Source organism: Asparagus officinalis, chromosome 4, assembly GCF_001876935.1.
Source record: "Asparagus officinalis chromosome 4, Aspof.V1, whole genome shotgun sequence".
Classification (NCBI taxonomy): domain Eukaryota; kingdom Viridiplantae; phylum Streptophyta; class Magnoliopsida; order Asparagales; family Asparagaceae; genus Asparagus; species Asparagus officinalis.
In genome coordinates this window covers 52,769,249-52,786,510 of record NC_033797.1, presented here as the reverse complement: position 1 = coordinate 52,786,510, position 17,262 = coordinate 52,769,249, and the positions used below count along the sequence as shown (strand labels likewise).

At 38.9% G+C, this 17,262-nt stretch overlaps 1 protein-coding gene across 1 annotated transcript; it reads right to left on the bottom strand.

Moving 5' to 3' along the window:
• LOC109838709 lies at positions 15,896-16,936 on the bottom strand. Its single transcript, XM_020407130.1, has 3 exons — positions 16,741-16,936; positions 16,210-16,614; positions 15,896-16,167 (listed from the first exon to the last, which is right to left on the bottom strand). Exons 1-3 carry the CDS (start codon positions 16,934-16,936, stop codon positions 15,896-15,898), a joined length of 873 nt encoding a protein of 290 aa, XP_020262719.1.

The following is a 17,262-nucleotide window of genomic DNA, read 5'->3' as shown; positions in this document are numbered from 1 at the left end:
CAATGAAATAAAGAAATACAACTATCTGAGAAATACCAGAAATTGTTTATATAATGATTTTGGGACTTTGCTGTGCCGGAAGCTTTTATGTTCGTGGACCACGGATTGTAGATCGCGAGGTTGTTTAAGGATCTTTCCTTGTTTATGAAGACAAGATTTGAAAGAATAACTTATCGATGTAAATGTCGTTTCCAAGATAAGTTGAGCTTAGATTATAGGATCACCAATATGCTTGTCAGAGGGGTTGAAATTTTCTTTCTTTTGCAAATCACCAAAGATCAAGTATCTTATCTGTCCAAAAATGCTGCTCTGTCTTTATTGTGCTAGGGGGGTATTTATAGGGTCTGGAGTGCACAAGTTGAAAGGAGGCGAATAAATGACATGGCGTTTTCTCTTGGCGGTGAGTCTACACTGCGCGGCTATTGGGGGCAGTGTTACGCTGGCGGCGGCTGAAGAGGCAGTTATAGCACTTTGATGTGTTAAAACAGCTTCCCAGCGATTTTTAACCACTTTTTTGCGTGGTTTAACTGGCTTGTCCGCAGCACGTTTTGTTTGGTATGACTGGGCAGGTGGGCGTCAAATCATCATATAACTGTTTAGTAACTTGGTGGAACATCCTTTAACATAGCGCGGCACCTAGATTGAGGGCCCAAGCGCGACACGACAAGCTGTCGGCTTGCAGGCGCGACACGCAAGCTGTCGGCTTAGCCGCGCATATATGCTGTCGGCAGCCTTGCGGCGACTCCATGATTGCCGCGAGAATATTGTGTTGCCTGATGAGAGCTAATATGTTCTCGCATGTTGTTATTGAATGGTATTTGGATTCTGCAAGTATTTTTTTGACGCTACAGTATCCCCCCTCCAAGTATTCAGATCATACATTTCTTTTAGAGAGGAGTCTGGTGACTTTGATATGATGGCTTTCCTGCATTTCCAGTTTTGTTGGAAATTGCGTAGAATGATGTGATGGTTCAATCTTGACCTTCTTTATTCTTTAGTCTCTCAATGCTTTGTGAATAGCTAAGCATTCTCCGGTGATAGCGTTTATCGTGCCCGTCGTAGAAGTCTGAATCAGAAACTGTTGTTGAGAATGGAGAAATAGTTATACTCATATGCTTATTGGATGTGTTGGGAAACAGTTTTTATCATGTAACGTTGGGAGGTTCAAGGAGATTTGGCGTTTTCGCTCATTATCTCGGAGTGTTCAGATGGTATTCGGCAATAAGCAAGAGATGTTATGTGTTAAGTCGAGATTATCGTTGGGCATCCACAGTATTATAATGCCGAGAAGTGACCATGGTGTGTTATCGGGCAGCTTAACGCGCTTTTGTCAGGCTTATACGCGGCAAATAGACTCGCGCTCGAGCGGAAGTGTCGAGTGCAGGCAGCGTTAGGCAGTCAGATTATACTCTGAGTTTGGCTTTTGGGGTCACTTTCCCTCTCTGAGTTCGAAAACTGCTTCAAAAGCTATAAGGGTTTTTCGTGGCTTTGCCCCTCTTTCAACTCTCCTATTGGTGTAGGGTTTCTTTGAGATTAGGGTTTGACTTCCTCTCGTTGATTTTGATCTGGCTTCTTACCCTTGATTTATTCTATCAGGTAAAAACGTCCTGATCTTATGCTTTATGGTCGATTCCGTTCTTATTTGTGGGATTACAAAAACTTAGTTTTTTTTTTTTTTTTTTTTTGATTTTTAGGCGGTCTGACTATGTTAAAGAAGATGTGGTTGCGAAGAGGAAATCAGCGGCACAGCAGCTGAGGATGTCGAAGGCTGGCAGTTATCTTTGGGGTAAGTTTTCTTGCATTTCTCTCTGAACTGTTGATATTTGTGCATATACTCGTTTGTCTCCGTTGAGAGGCATTCGGGAAGAGTTGAATCCCCCAGAGGGGATGAGCTTCAAAAATACCTTGTTCATCAGGCATGTCACAGTTAAGACCGGGTATTGTCAAACCTCGTGCTTTTCAAAATCAAGAGTCACTGTTATTACCGGGGCAGCTGTACTGCCCGGCTGAGCGTGAAGTGTATACTGGGCGGTACGCGGACAGCAACAACTGCGCGCTTTAGTGAAGGTTTCTCGTTTTGCCTTTTGGTTCCAAATGTTTCCAACTTTATTTGGCAGTCCCCTTTCTTCTGTGGTTCTCTGATAGGAAGACCAGGTCAAAGTGGTAGCTCTTCATGCCTCTTTAACGGCGAGTTTCTGTTAGAGGTGCATTTAGCGAAAATCGTGATAATAGTATTCCAGAGTATGGTTCGTGAGGGAGGTCGTAGTACCCTGGGGCTCTATTGACTGATTACACTATCCAACTCGAGTTCTACTGCCCGTTGAAGAAGACTGTTATCTGTCGGAGATTCGTGAGAAGATCCAGACAACATATTGGCGCGGTGGCTCTGAGAATTTGTAATTCTTTGTAAACGATCGAAGTTTTAATGGAATCTGCAATGGAAACAACTTTCGCTGAAAACACTAGGTTGCTATCCTAGACGGAATTCCGTCTAGAAATCCGTCTAGGTTGTAACAATGGCAACATAGACGGAATTCCGTCTAGACTAGTGTAATCTAAACGAAAATTCCGTCTAGGTTGCTTTTTTCCCAAAAAAAATAGTTTTAAATATCAATTCCCTGTACATTTAATTACAATTATGATATACATATGAATACATCCAGCCAAATATAATCAAATTTCATATCAAGTCCATCCATAACCAAATATAATCAAATATCATCTTCAATATATAGATCCAACCATCCAATCTAAAACATACATCCAACAATTTTGTCCAATAAATACATCCAAGAATCTGTGTCAATCTCCACTTTAGTAAAAACTTAAATTAACTGAATATTTACAACATATACACTAGCAATACCAAGTTCATCCATAACACGAGATGAATAAGATAGAGTACACGACATGAATTAAAGTAGAACGCTATAACAAATAAAAATTGTTTATTACATTAAAAAAATAAAAAAACCTCACATCTCATCGTCGTCGCCAGTATCTCTATCCCTCGTACGAGGACAGGTGTTGCTCCCTCCAATATCTCCAATCTTAAGGTCTAATTGAATAATAATTTAGAGTTATGTAAAGTTTGATAATATATTAAACATAGAGAATTTATTAAATATACTAGTACGTTGCTCTGTGTTATTAAACATATTAAACAAAATATTTTAGAATTATGTGGTGTTCGATAACATATTAAACATAAATGATTTTTATAAATATAAGGAATAATAAGATACCTGAACGCTGCTCTGCCCAATGCTGGAATTATCGACACCTGAGCTAATGAGTAGTATGATACCACCAAACAGACTAGATGGAATCACACCAGCCAAATAATCTATAATGTAAGACATGACATAGTCCATCGAGTGGGCCCTCATCGCAACTCTGCTCATCTCCCTAGTCACCTGAACATGCAGCTATGGGTCAATCTTGTCGGACAAATACGCAGAGACACGTAGGACAAATGACATAGCCTAAAAACTACTTGGGGCTGCTCTCATTATTGTAGATAGCGTAGAGGATGTTGTGAATGATCTTATGCTTATGTATGATGAAGCTCCAACACCATGCAGATGATATCTTCCTCTACTATTATTAGGGAGAAATGAATATTAGATTTTGCTCTCAAATTCAATAATATTAAATAAATATAAATAGGAACATAGTATTCGAATTGATTCAATTTTTTTACCATTCCTACCTATTATGCCCCAATAGGTTTTGAGTGAGAGTGATGTTATCCTCTTGAGAAAACATGTGAGGGTCCGACTCACCTTGTACTTCCTCCTACGACATGTACAGTGTTGCAGCCTCCTTGGTTGCAGTTTCAAAACCATCCTAAAGTACAAATATAAGTTTACAAATATCAAATTGGTTGCAACTTTATTTTAATAATTATTCAAGGTAAATACCAAATTGACTTACTTGCAAATTTGTTTACTACTAAGTCAATGTGTTGGATTATTCACATGTCATATATTCCTCTGTAAAAACCATATTATTCGTGTTCTCGTTTTTTTATAAAATTAAGAATGAAATAGAGTTAATAATACTAATTAAGTTATATATAAGACCCACCACCAACTCGAGATTTGCCTTGATTTTATCCTTATTCTTGTCCTCATCCCTATATCGATCACGGAAAGTACTATATGCCAACTTTGCCTTCAAGTTTATTGGTATTATTATTTTTCCCTGTCATATTATAAATTTATGAGATTTCATAGTCATACTAAACATTAAGATTATTTAAAGCTTTAAATTACATATATCATATCCCGACAATAACCATCCTCCGGGATGGCATAGGAGTGTGCGCCCAAGTGGTGGTCATGTATCTTCTTCTTTCTATTCAGTGATCCCTTCGTTGATTTATTCTTTAAGAATATATTTTAGTAAATATGCAATGAAAGAATATCTCAAGGTTTTAGTATAGTTTTTATGAAACTAACCTGGGTGGCAACAATCCCAATACATGAGGAGAGCTGTGAAATAAAGTTCGTCAACTCTATCATCGAGGTTTAAAAACCTCTGTCAGTCCTCCGAATACCTATCATAGGTTTCGTACTTAATTTGATGCCTCCATTGTTTGAAGACAACTTCAACCTTAACATTAAAAACATAATGCTAAGCCCCCTCAAAATCCTCAAGGCAAAAGCTTTCTTGTAAAATTGCATACACATTCAGTTAGGATAATTCAATATCAATTACTAATTATTAATAAATGAAAAGCTAAAGTAATTTAAAATTACCATAAGCTCATTCCATATCTCCTCATAGGCGGTCCATGGTAGTTCTTGAAAATTAAAATAAGGATTGATGATGTTCGCTCTACACACAAGAACCCCGATATACGAATTCAATATGGACGACTAAGAGCCAATGGGTAATGCATCATTATTCCATCAAATAATGGCCCTCATGCCTCTTGGCGGTTGTTTAGACTTAGGCTTACTCCCGCCACATTGTTCCTTCATTTCAGCATAACTCATGAAGGCGTCACATCCCTCCTTGTATCACGTGCATGAAATTTATAAAGCTGTGAAATATCTATCCATGATTTGTCAGGAACTATTCTCATCTGTACATTATATATAATTATTAACTACGATTAATCTCATAATTACTAGTACATTCATGACTCTTTGTGACAATATACATACAACACGCATCAAACATACGTTCATGTATCATTTAACAATATGAATATTTTTCTACATAAAATATATCTGAAACGTACATAGAAATTAATTACACCAATCTAGCAGCTGTCATAGGAAGACTTCTATCCATTAAGAATATAGTAGTGCTTACATCCAACTTCGTAAACTTTGTATATTTTTATTTCTTAAGAATTTTTGGCAGCACCTACCTGTTGTTCTTCCTGTACACTGTGTGGATGTTATTATGTGTATCGGAAATAGCTCAAAACACATAGCAACTTATGCTTATTGTACATAGAGAACAATGAATACGTGATGCAGAACTTTTAAGAATGAAAATACACAAAGTTGGATGTATGCACTACTATATTCCTAACCCGTCCGAAAAGGACAGATCCAATAATTACGAATTTTAATACTAATTCTTTATTCGTATAATATAAAGTAAATGATCATTTTTGGGAAAAACTTTGTCTCCTACCTAAATATGAGTCATCTATCTTATATTATAAGTCCAAAGAATTGGATGTAATTATTAGACGGAAGTCTAGGGATAAAGTTATTTTTTCATTCACCTAAATTAGATATATAACATATTATTAAAAGTTCTAATGTGTTATATATCACTCTATTTTTTAAAAAATTATTTCACATATTTTCACATCAAAACCTTGCATAATCACACATATTTATAGTTTTTACATCATAATTAGGAGTGATGGACTATTATGAATCGAGTATTTTTTACATCATAATTTATGGATTTTAAACTAAATTCATCAATAAACAATATAAAAACTAGAAATTTCTAACTTTTCATGAAAATCATATATTTCAAAGAGATGAGAGGCAGTGGTCACGATCGAGCTGAGAAATTAGCCGTGGGAACGGTACCCAAGGGAAGCTAGGGTTTTAATTTTTTTTTAATTAAGGGGGGCCTTGGGGCGACCAATGGAGGGAGAGGGAAATGTGAGAGAGGGCAGCGGGGGTCGGGGCGGGTGACGGCCAAAATGGAGGGGAGGGAGATGGAGAGAGGGCAGCGAGGGCGGCAAATGAGGGGGTAGATGCTAGGAGGGCCAGCAGGGGGCAGGGGCAAGTGGGGAGCGACTGGGGGTACAGGAAGGGGTGATGGGGGAAGAGGGAGAGGGTGGCGAGAGGGCAGCAGGGTTAGGGAAATGGCGCCGAGAAGAGAGAGGGTCGGGGCGGGTCATGTGAGGAGAGAGGGTGGGGGCGGCTGCGTGTGAAGAGGAGCAGAGGGATAGAGAGAGAGAGATGAATATAAAGAGACGACGGAGAGGAGGGGTGGGCCGGGGTAGGTTTGGCTAGGAGGTTTAGTGTTAGGGATTTTCTCTGGGGTAGAGGAACGTGGACAGGGAGAGTTGGGGCGAGAGGGGGATAGGGTTAGGGTTTTGTAAAAAAAATTTATTAAAGACAACCTAGACGGAATTAAAAATTAAAAATTTTATCGTCTAGGTTGCTTTTTAATTTTGAAAATTTAAAAAATTTTGTCTAGTTTGACATTCTAGATGGAAATCTCCGTCTAGAATGCCTCAAATTAGACGGATCAACCTAGACGGAAATAATTTTATCTAGATTGTTCCGTCTAGTTTGTTCATTTTTCTACTATTGTTAGGTCTCCTCATAGCATTTTTGGACATTTTATCTGTGTGACTGATCAATGTTTAGAATCTAATACTGAAAGTATAATTCAAAAATATTTCTGTATTGGGTAGTCTTGAAAGTGTTTATCTATAGTCAAGTGGAATATGTCCATCTAAAGCTCATTTATCGCATAATCTTGATTTTAGAACAAGTCTCTCCCACACCAAAAACATGCGATAAACTCAAACATCCCTTGAGCTCTTTATTTTACATGAGAGACACCTTGGGCATTTTTTGTATAGATATGCTAAAATAGCACTACCCGATGATAATGTGCCACAAGCGTCCAAGTCCTCGAGGAGTGGTAACCACATATTATGTCAAAGAAATGAATTCCAATGTATTTAAGTAAATAATTGAATTAGATATGCATTTAAATTGCAAATGATATTATCTCAAATGCACTTTATCTTTACTAGATTTGAAAAATAGAAGCGTCTCTATCATGTGCATAATGTATGCACGTGTGCCGCTCGATCATGAGCTGGGATACATCAACTAGCAATAGGTATGAGAAAGTATCTTTCATCCACTTCAATCTAATATTCCCTTCAGGCAATGAGGGTGGAGCTACACTCAACAGATCCTCATATACTCATCGTAATACATATCTAACACATGAACCATCAAAGTGGCGACCAGAATTATTGATACATCTTGCAAAGTAATGCTCCACTCTCCAAGAAGCAGATGGAAAGTGTTGGTCACCGATTTCTATCTACATAACAAAGTGCTAAGCAGCGGCTAATCTAATTTCATCCATCATAGTTGTTGATGTCAATTATCAAACATAGGATTATTTGAGAGTTTGCATAGTGATTAGGGTACTCTAGTTCCTTCTAATAAGCAGTTATGTGGCTCATTGTTCTTCCATGTACATGAAGGAACTCGTAGGAGGGTGGAGTTGGGTTCTCCTATTGTTTCTCAGACGATCAAGTTAGTATGTCATCTTGAGTGGGAAGTATAGGGTTAATTCTTAATTACGTAAAAAAAAAAGCCAAAGAGCGTTATCTCATGCAGTGCTACTCTTTTTTATAGTGCATGTTAGACAGTTGAGTCGACAGACATGTGCATGTGTTGGTTGCTGAAGGAGGTGAGTCACTTGGTCATTTATTACGAAAATGACAGCAAGTGTTTGGTGCTGATTGGGTCTGATGAATAATAAAGACTATGAAGGCTGGAGTAATAATAATTTTGTCAAGGTAGTTAATGCGAGAGTAATCAGCTGACGAGGGGTTCGAGGTAACTGTCGTCCTTCGACTCACCAGGTCCAGGGCCAAGAGTACCACCTTTCGACTCGGTTACATGAGATGTCGGCTGAAAAGTTGGCCAAGTTAGATCGCTTATGGAGTTAATTGAGGAGTTGGCCGAGTAGTATCATTGTTTGACTCAGTTACGCGAGATGTCAGCTAATCATGTCGGTCATGCCAAAGCGGAGGTATCTTGGTCTTGAATTAGTCTAGTTAGGCATAGTACAAGACACATGTTGACTTTTCTGTGGAGATTACTATTTAGTAATTTAGGAGTTATAACAATAACTTCGAGCATATAAGAAAATTGACTCATGCTACCGTGACAATAATACACTCATCCTCAAGTAGCCAACGGGTATGCCCGGGGCTATGATCAACCATGACTAGCTCCGATCCTTTACATAGCTAAGAAATATAGTATTAGATATCATAATAAATATTTACTTTAGAAATTAGATTTTATGTATTCAACAAATTGGTTAACTTTGAAAATAATAGAGTCTCAGAATAGTGGTATGACTGATCATAGAGGACCTCATCATTATCCGGCCCCAGAAGCATAGTGTGTATACCTTCACTTACAATTAATCACATATTAGTACTTGTTGTATTAATAATATTATAATAAATATCATAAATTAAATATAGACAACTTATTACTAGTTAGTTGCTATCTACTTGTTCCTATACAATGAGGCCTATTATGACTCAGTTGATTGCATTGACTACACTTAATCCGTTTTACTACTCCTTGCCTCCTTTGATCCATGGTACCACTAATGCACACAGATCGGGATCATCTCGCTTATCTTTTATACTAAGGTGATAATAAATGCGGTTCATTATAAACTGACCAATAGCGACTATCATCGAGAGGATAAAAACTCTCTTTGTATTCTTTTTGGTAATGATTCATTAAATACTAAGCAACACAATACTGATCATAAGGTATTCTAGCACGGCCATCTTGATTGGAACTAGCCGTTAGAACATGTTAACATGGCAATTTTTACATCGAAGTTGGACGGCGTTGGTAGGCATAGAAGTTCATTGTTTTGTTCGAGCAAGTCGAGGAAGTGAACATATCCTGTAAAGAGAGGAGTAAGAGATCGAGAGATGTGGCCGGGATAGGGTGGGATCTGAGCTAGTGTTGGTTCTGCTCATGCGAGTTGAAGGAGTCGAGAGAGAATTAGGGCTAAGATAGGAATTAGGGCACGCGTTGGCTCATTGTATAATGCCGACAAATACATAAGACTACTAGTCTTGCGTATTAGTTAGCAAATCCTTCTAATTTCAACAAGGGACTATCAGTCCCCGTGCGTTTTATTGGCTAAGGCTAAAGTCTCTGCTATATACACAGAACTATCAGCCCATTTATATTATAAGAATCAAATTATCCTTAATTACAAACCACTAATTACATGGGACTACTTGTCCCGTGTATTTTAAAGAAGTTTTTTTTAATCGACCTCTTTTTGACCACCATGATGATGTGGCAAAAAAAAAGATTGATTTGACAACTTAATTAGCAAAATGATCAAACCTAGTTAAGGAGTAATGTCACTGACTCAAAAGGGCTATTAGAGCATCTCCAACAGCTTCCCCATTTCCTACTTTTACAGAATTTAGTTAGGTTTTTGGTCCAACAGATTCCTCATCTCATTCCCCAAAATAGGGATGGAGGAGAAAAAATGGGGAAGTTTCCCCAAATCTGCAGCATTCTTCAAATTTTTAGTGGAAAAAAATTCTTCAAAATGGGGAAGCTGTTGGAGTTGGTGTAAAAATAATTTGGAGAATATGATTTTTGTTTTCCCATTTTGGAGAAAATTTTAGAGAAGCTGTTGAAGATGCCTTTTTATTTACGGCACCTTTAGCGTAAAGGAGATCTTAACACCAATAAGTAGTGCACATCAGTGATATTTGGGTTGAGTTGTTTTTTTTTTTTTTTTTTTTTGGTACAATTTCATCAAAAGTGAAAGGGTTTTGGTCCGTACCCGCATATGAAGATTTCTGGTGATCTAAGAAAAAGCTGCAACATGATGAATCGAAGGTCAACTTGGGCCGCCCAATTAAATCCATCCAAGCCCAAGACGTTGCACTGAAACCCATCCCTTTACTCTCCTTCCAACGGATCACGACATTTGCTCTGTAGGTTTCGTATGACTATTGCTCTTTTTTTTTTTTTTGATGAGGCACGTCGGCCATAACCGCGAGTCACTTTACCACGCGCACGTGTGAGTATGATGGCACTGTTATACGAGGAAACTCAGTTGATGTGAAGCTTGATTTATGGGCTCATTTTTGTTAGGGGAGGAGCAAACTTCAGAATGTCACCCGATGCTTTAGAGTGTCTCCGACAAAATCGTTTAAATTCTCAATATTAAATTTTAAGCTAAATTACCAAACTGGCATTCTAATTTGATCATATTTTCTAATATGTTATTTATTTCCGTTTTGGCATAAACATGATATTTTAACTTATGCTTTGTTGCTAATAGAATCATTTTTTTCTCGCCGGTGGTAAGCATTGCAGCGAACTATATTTTCTTTTTTAACTTCTTCCATCCTTTGACCTATCAAAATTATTATTTTTATATCCTCTTTCTCCTTCAACCTCCTTCAATTCAATTTCTCTTACCCATTTACTTACTAATATTCACTTTTGAGCCCTCTTTGTCTCTTTCAAACTCCCGCGATTCAAATCTAAATCCTAACCCAAACCTAACAACCTTCAATAAAGTTGTTACTAATTTGGATCAGGGTTTTGTTACGTTATCAAAGCTCTGCATGCAATAAACTCACAGAAGTTGGTGAATGTACTACACATTTTCATTGAAGGAAAAAAAAAGGCTTAAATATCCTTTTACAAGGAATTTTAAAACAGACTAATTCAACCCCGATTAACAAACCTAATCGTGATCCTAACAAAGTGAGAAATAGTCAAATAACAAACTTGATCTCAAATAACAAACTTGATCCTACAAACTAGGAATTGTTAACTTGAAACTAAGGGCCCGTTTGGATAATGGAAGTATTAGAATTAAGAAGTAGGTTATAGAAGTAACTTTCAAAGTTATGAAGTAGGAAGTAGTGGAAATAGCATTTTTTTTGTTTGTTTCATATATTTTTAGAAGTAATGGAAGTAGAACTTCTTCCTCTTTATTTACTTTTTTTGTTTGGATAACATTTGAAAATATTATTAGGAAGTAATTTTATCAATGAAAAATTATTAGAAGTAACTAATAAAGGAAATATTAATAAAAAAATTATTTATGTCATAATTAATATGCATTTCAACTACTTCCGAGCTATTTCTGAGTATTGAGGATTGGAAAAATATTTTGGAAGTAAGGATGACACGTAGGCGCCACATAAGCATTTAGGGAAGTATTGGAAGTAAGTTTTTCAGAGAACCAAACACATTTTTTTACTTGGAAGTAGCAGAAGTAGCCCCTACTTCGTTTACTTCAGCTACTTCACAATTACTTCCGTGCAAACAAACAGGCCCTAAAACGAAGTAAACTGAAAGAACGAGTAAACAACAAACTCTAACAAACTAGTGCATCCACCAACACCGAATTTGTAGCTTCCAACAAATTCCTCCCCTAAACTGGAAATGCTAACAAGCATCCAATTTAATCAGTCAAGCTTGAACACCAAGAAGTTGACGAAGTTTCACAAACGTTTTGAACTTCACAAGCTTTTTGTCATTATGTCTGCAACCCGGTTCTCAGTTCCACAAAAAACTAACTTCACAGCTCCCTCATTAGTAAGATCACGCAAGAAATGATACCTCATGTGTATATGTTTAGTTCTCCTATGCATAACCAGATTCTTTGAAAGCTTAATAGAAGAACTATTATCACGCAAGATCTCTACACACTTACATTGAGAGAAGCCAATTTGGGAAAGAACTTCCTTCATCCAAATACACTGACATGCGCAAGCTGCTGCTGCCACGTACTTGGCCTCCGTCGAAGACAAATTAACTATTGTCTGCTTTCTTAAACTCCAACATACAGCAGCTTCACTCAGCAGAAAAACATACCTAGACGTACTCCTCCTATCGTCCACATCTCCTGCGTAGTCACTGTCTGTGTACGCCTTCAACTCACTACTAGATCCGCTCTTGTAAAACCATCCCTGGTCTAGTGTCCCTTTCAAGTACCTGAGCACCCTTTTTAGCAGCCTGTAAATGTTCCTCCTTTGGTTTGGCCATAAATCTGCTAATAAGACACACAACGTACATCATATCCGGCCTTGTTGTCATCAAATATATCAAACTTCCCACTAACTGCTTATACAACGTTGCATCTACATCTACACCACCAACTTCTTTGGACAGCTTAGTTCCAGGTTCTAGTGGATTCTTCACGGGATTGTAATTCCACGTTTTGAACCTCTCCAGAACTTCTCTTGTGTACTTCTTTTGGCACAGATGAATTCCCTTAGAACTCTGCTGTACCTCCACACCCAAGAACTATCTCATCTTCCCAAGATCGATCATCTCGAACTCTAGTTTCATTGAGTTCCTGAACTTTTCACACACGCACCAACATCATTGCTTGCATATATCAAATCATCAACATAGAGGCTCAACATCAGCAGCTTTTCACCTTCTACTTTTTTTGACAAATAATGTATGATCATGACTGCTTCTCTCGAATCCTTCTCTAAGAAAGTAACTTTCAATTCGACTAAAGCAGGCCCTAGGGCTTGTTTTAGTCCATATAGTGCCTTGTTGAGTCTATACACTTTGTCTTCCTCCCCTTCTTTGATGTACCCCTCTGGTTGCTCAACGTATACCACTTCTTTCAATTCTTCATTCAGAAAGACACTTTTTACGTCAAGCTGGTACACCAACCAACCTCTTTGAGCAGCCATAGCTAACAACATTCTTATTGTGTCCCAACAAGCAACTGGAGCGAATATTTCATTGTAGTCAACACCTTGCTTCTGTGCATAGCCTTTTGCAACTAATCTGGCATTGTACTTGTCAACATCACCATTTTCGTTTAACTTGATCTTGAAGACCCACTTCATTCCAATCTTTTTAGCTCCCATAGGCAGACGTACAAGCTCTCAGGTCTTATTTCTCTCGATGGCCTCTATTTCAAGCTTCATTGCATCTAGGGGTGAGCATTGTTCGACTCACACCGAACAAACCGACCTAACTACCCAACTTTGGGCAGTTCGGTATGGTTCTTAACAAGCCTCGTTTTCTGGTCGGGTTCTGACGAGTTTAGACCGATTAAACCAACTCGACTGCTAACCGATCTCTCTCTCCATTTCTCATTCGTTACCACTAACCCATACCCATACCCGTTACCTGACTGCCTATCTATAAAATCCCTAACCCTAACTCTCCCGTTGCTCTCTCTCTCTCTCTCTCTCTCTCTCTCTCTCTCTCTCTCTCTGCGATCCGGTCCCCGCGCGTGCTGCACCATGGGTCCATGACCATCATATTCCTCCCCAATCCCCAACCTCTCGCTCGCCAGCCCCTCACCTCTGACCATCAGATCCCTAACCCTAACTCACCCCAATCCCCCTTCTTTAGCCAACGGGCAACGGCGTCAATGACGACGTTGAAGCAAAGCAAAGAATCCTTCAGATCAAAACGTTTCAAAAGGTTCCTCTTTCTTCTCAATCAACTCAATCCTCAACTCTAAAATTTCTCCCTCTCGATGGCGGGAGGACCGAAGAAGGGGGAGACGGATGCACCTTCACCGTTGTCATCGTCGTCATCATCATTGCCATCGTCAAAGAAGAAGAAGAAGAGTGGATTCTTTGGTTGGTTATGGAAGGGGATCTTCAAATCAAGGAGCGACGACTATGAGAAGAAGCTGCAGTACTTGTCGAAGGAGGAGGACGCTGTTCATGCGAGGTTGAATAGGAGAGCTCACTCTTCGAGGAGAAGGACCAAGAACATCATCGTTTTCTCCTCGAGGTCAGCAGGTTTCTTTATTTTTTTCTTTTAATTTTTGTTTAATTTAGGTAAGTTAATTTTTTAAGTTATGTTCTAAAATTTCATGTTGAGTGCGTCAAGATAATAGTGGTCGAGGAGCACAGTGTGTTGCATTCCAAAAAAGGGAGGGGGACTTTTGCTGCCAAATTCTTTGCTATAACATATATTATATTAGTTTTTATTGAAAGTTTGATGAAGTTGGAAGCGAACAAACCGAACTGAACCACACCAAACCGACTTACAACAGTTCGGTTCGATTTTGAATAATGGGCGGTTCGGTTCAGTTGTTCAAAATTTGATAAAAACCAAACCAAACCGACCGTTTGCACACCCCTAATTGCATCCGTCCATTTTTCTTCTTTAGCAGCCTCCTCGTGGTTGGTGGGTTCTTCATGTGACATGAATAACGCCAATTTCTGATCACCTTCTTCCTCTGATAACCCTTCTCCACTCATGTAGTCTTGTAACCATGCTGGTGCTCGCCGAACTCTCTCTTCTGGTGAGCTTGATACACTTTGTTCCGGTGAGTTTTTAGGCTCGGTACTTGTCTCCACTGGACTCTCCTCTACCTTATTTGTTTCATTTTCATGCACTGCATCATCGTCTCCATCTCCCTAGTCTAGAACATCAAACTTGGCTTCCTCTGAGCTTATTCCCCAATTCCACTGCTCATTCTCTTCAAAAATCACGTCTCGGCTTATGATCACTTTCTTTGTAATCAGATCATAAAGCCGACAAGCTTTTGATTCATCACTTACACCGAGAAGTACGCATTTGTGGCTTCTATCATCAAGTTTCAGTCTCTTCTTCTTTATAATCGAATCATTCTCACCCCAGTCTATAACATCAAGCTTGGCTTCCTCTGAGCTCATTCCCTAATTCCACTACTCATTCTCTTTAAAAATCACGTCTCGGCTTATGATCATTTTCTTTGTAATCGGATCATAAAGCCGATAAGCTTTTGATTCATCACTTACACCGAGAAGTACGCATTTGTGGCTTCTATCATCAAGTTTTAGTTTCTTCTTCTCAGGAATATGCACATGGCCAATGCACCCGAACAATCTAAAGTGCTCCACACTCGGTTTGATGTCGCTCCAACATTCTTCAGGAACCTTATCCTTCACAGCCACTGTTAGACTTCTATTCAACAGATGAGGTGTCCATCTAGCTACCTCTGGCCAGAAGGCCTTTGGCATCTCCTTCTATATCAATAAACACCGGACCATGTTCATGATAGTGCGGTTCCGGCGCTCAGCTACTCTATTTTGTTGCAGAATGTAGGAAGTCATCAGTTGCCTTTTGATGTCATGTTCTTCATAGAAAGTGTTGAACTCGTGAGACGTAAACTCGCCTCCCCTGTCAGTTCATAAGCAACATATACTCTTCCCTGTCTTTTTCTCAACTAAATGCTTGAAATTCTTAAACATAGCGAAAGTCTCACTCTTTTCAATTAAGAAATATATCCATACTTTTTGACTAAAGTAATCAACAAAAACCAAAAGGTACCTCTTCTTGCTGTCCGACATAGGTATGATAGGACCACACAAGTCTGCATGAATCAGTTGCAACCTTTCTGATGCTCTCCAATGACTTCTTTTTGGTATAGCTTAACAGTGATGTTTTCCCATATTGCACACACGACACACCTTGTTTACTGCTTTGAACTACGGCAAACCCTTCACAAGTTGTTTATATTGCCTGGTACGAAGACTCTTGTTGTTCAAATAACCATATCTCCTGTGCCATAGGCTGATAGCATCATCTTCTTCTACTTGTAAACACCTTGAGGAGCATGGCTTCATGTAAGCGAGCGAAACAAACATTCAATTAGTGGTCATCTACATGTGCACAATAAGACCCCTTCGTGGATGATAGACTTTATAAACACCTTCACCAATTAGAATAGTCAAGCCCTTCTCTTGCAACTGACCAATGCTTAGTAAATTGTTGGTAAGATCAGGAATGAAGAACACATCAGTTATTATTTGAGTCATACCTTTGACCTCAAGTCTGACGTTGCCTCTCCACATCATCGGCATTCTTGAGCTATTTCCCAACTTCACTATGTGCCTAAAACTTTCATCAAAGTCCATGAACCACTCCTTATTTCCTATCATATGATTGGATCATCCCGAGTCAAGAAACCACACACCTTCTCTTGTTGCACCATTGAGTTCAATGTGAGCCATCAACAAAAACGCTTTCTTATCATCAATCTCCACATAATTTGCTGACTTCTCCCACCTAGGACACTCATATTGGAAGTGTCCAAGAAACCACACACCTTCTCTTATTGCACCATTGAGTTTAACGTGAGCCATCAACAAAAACGCTTTCTTATCATCAATCTCCACATAATTTGCTGACTTCTCCCACCTAGGACACTCATATTGGAAGTGTCCTAGTTTATGACATTTAAAACACTCTATGGTTGCCTTGTTGAGGATTCTACCTCTCCCTCTTCCTCGAATGCTTCTGTTGCCCCTCGTAGCCCCTCTTCCTCTTCCATGTGCACCCAAGTTCTCATATTCAACTTTGAGCACTTGTTCATCATCTCCTATTCATCAAACTTTCTGCTCATGAACAAGCAAAGAACTCTACAATTCATCGACTGTGAGTTAGTCGATATCTTTTGACTCCTCAATCGAGCACACTACGTAGTTAAAGTTTTCCATGAGTGTACGTAAAACTTTCTCCACGATTTTGACATCAGACATGTCTTTGCCATAATTCCTCATATAGTTGGCGACTATCATCACTCTCCCAAAATAGTCAGTAATTGACTCTCCTATCTTCATCTCCAGAATCTCGAAACTTCTCCAAAGACTTTGAAGTTGTGCTCGTTGAACCCTAGCATTACCCTGATACATGACTTTCATCGATTTCCATAATTGCTTCGTCGTCTCCTTCCGTGCGATTGTCTTCAGGATAAACTTGTCAATGGATTGGAAAAGATAGTTTTTCGCCTTTAAATCTTTCAGCTTGGCGTCATCTAGAGCTTTCTGCTGTGCAGCCGTAACACTTCTTCTTCTCCTGGCTCCTTGTATCCGGTTTGAACCACACTCCAATACTCCTTTGATCGAATGAGATTCTCCATGATCAGGCTCCAATGATCATAGTCCCCATCAAACTTGGGAATGCATGGTTGTGTGAAGTTGCTCGACTCCGCTGCCATTCTCAACACACACACACACACACAAACTCT

Excerpts from the sequence above, each read along its gene's own strand:
- LOC109838709 (XM_020407130.1), bottom strand. The coding sequence starts at position 16,936 with ATGAAAGTCATGTATCAGGGTAATGCTAGGGTTCAACGAGCACAACTT. Across the intron at positions 16,615-16,740 it reads AATCGTGGAGAAAGTTTTAC|GAGATGATGAACAAGTGCTC; the intron begins GTACACTCATGG and ends TTTGATGAATAG. Across the intron at positions 16,168-16,209 it reads CAATGGTGCAACAAGAGAAG|GAAATAAGGAGTGGTTCATG; the intron begins GTGTGTGGTTTC and ends ATCATATGATAG.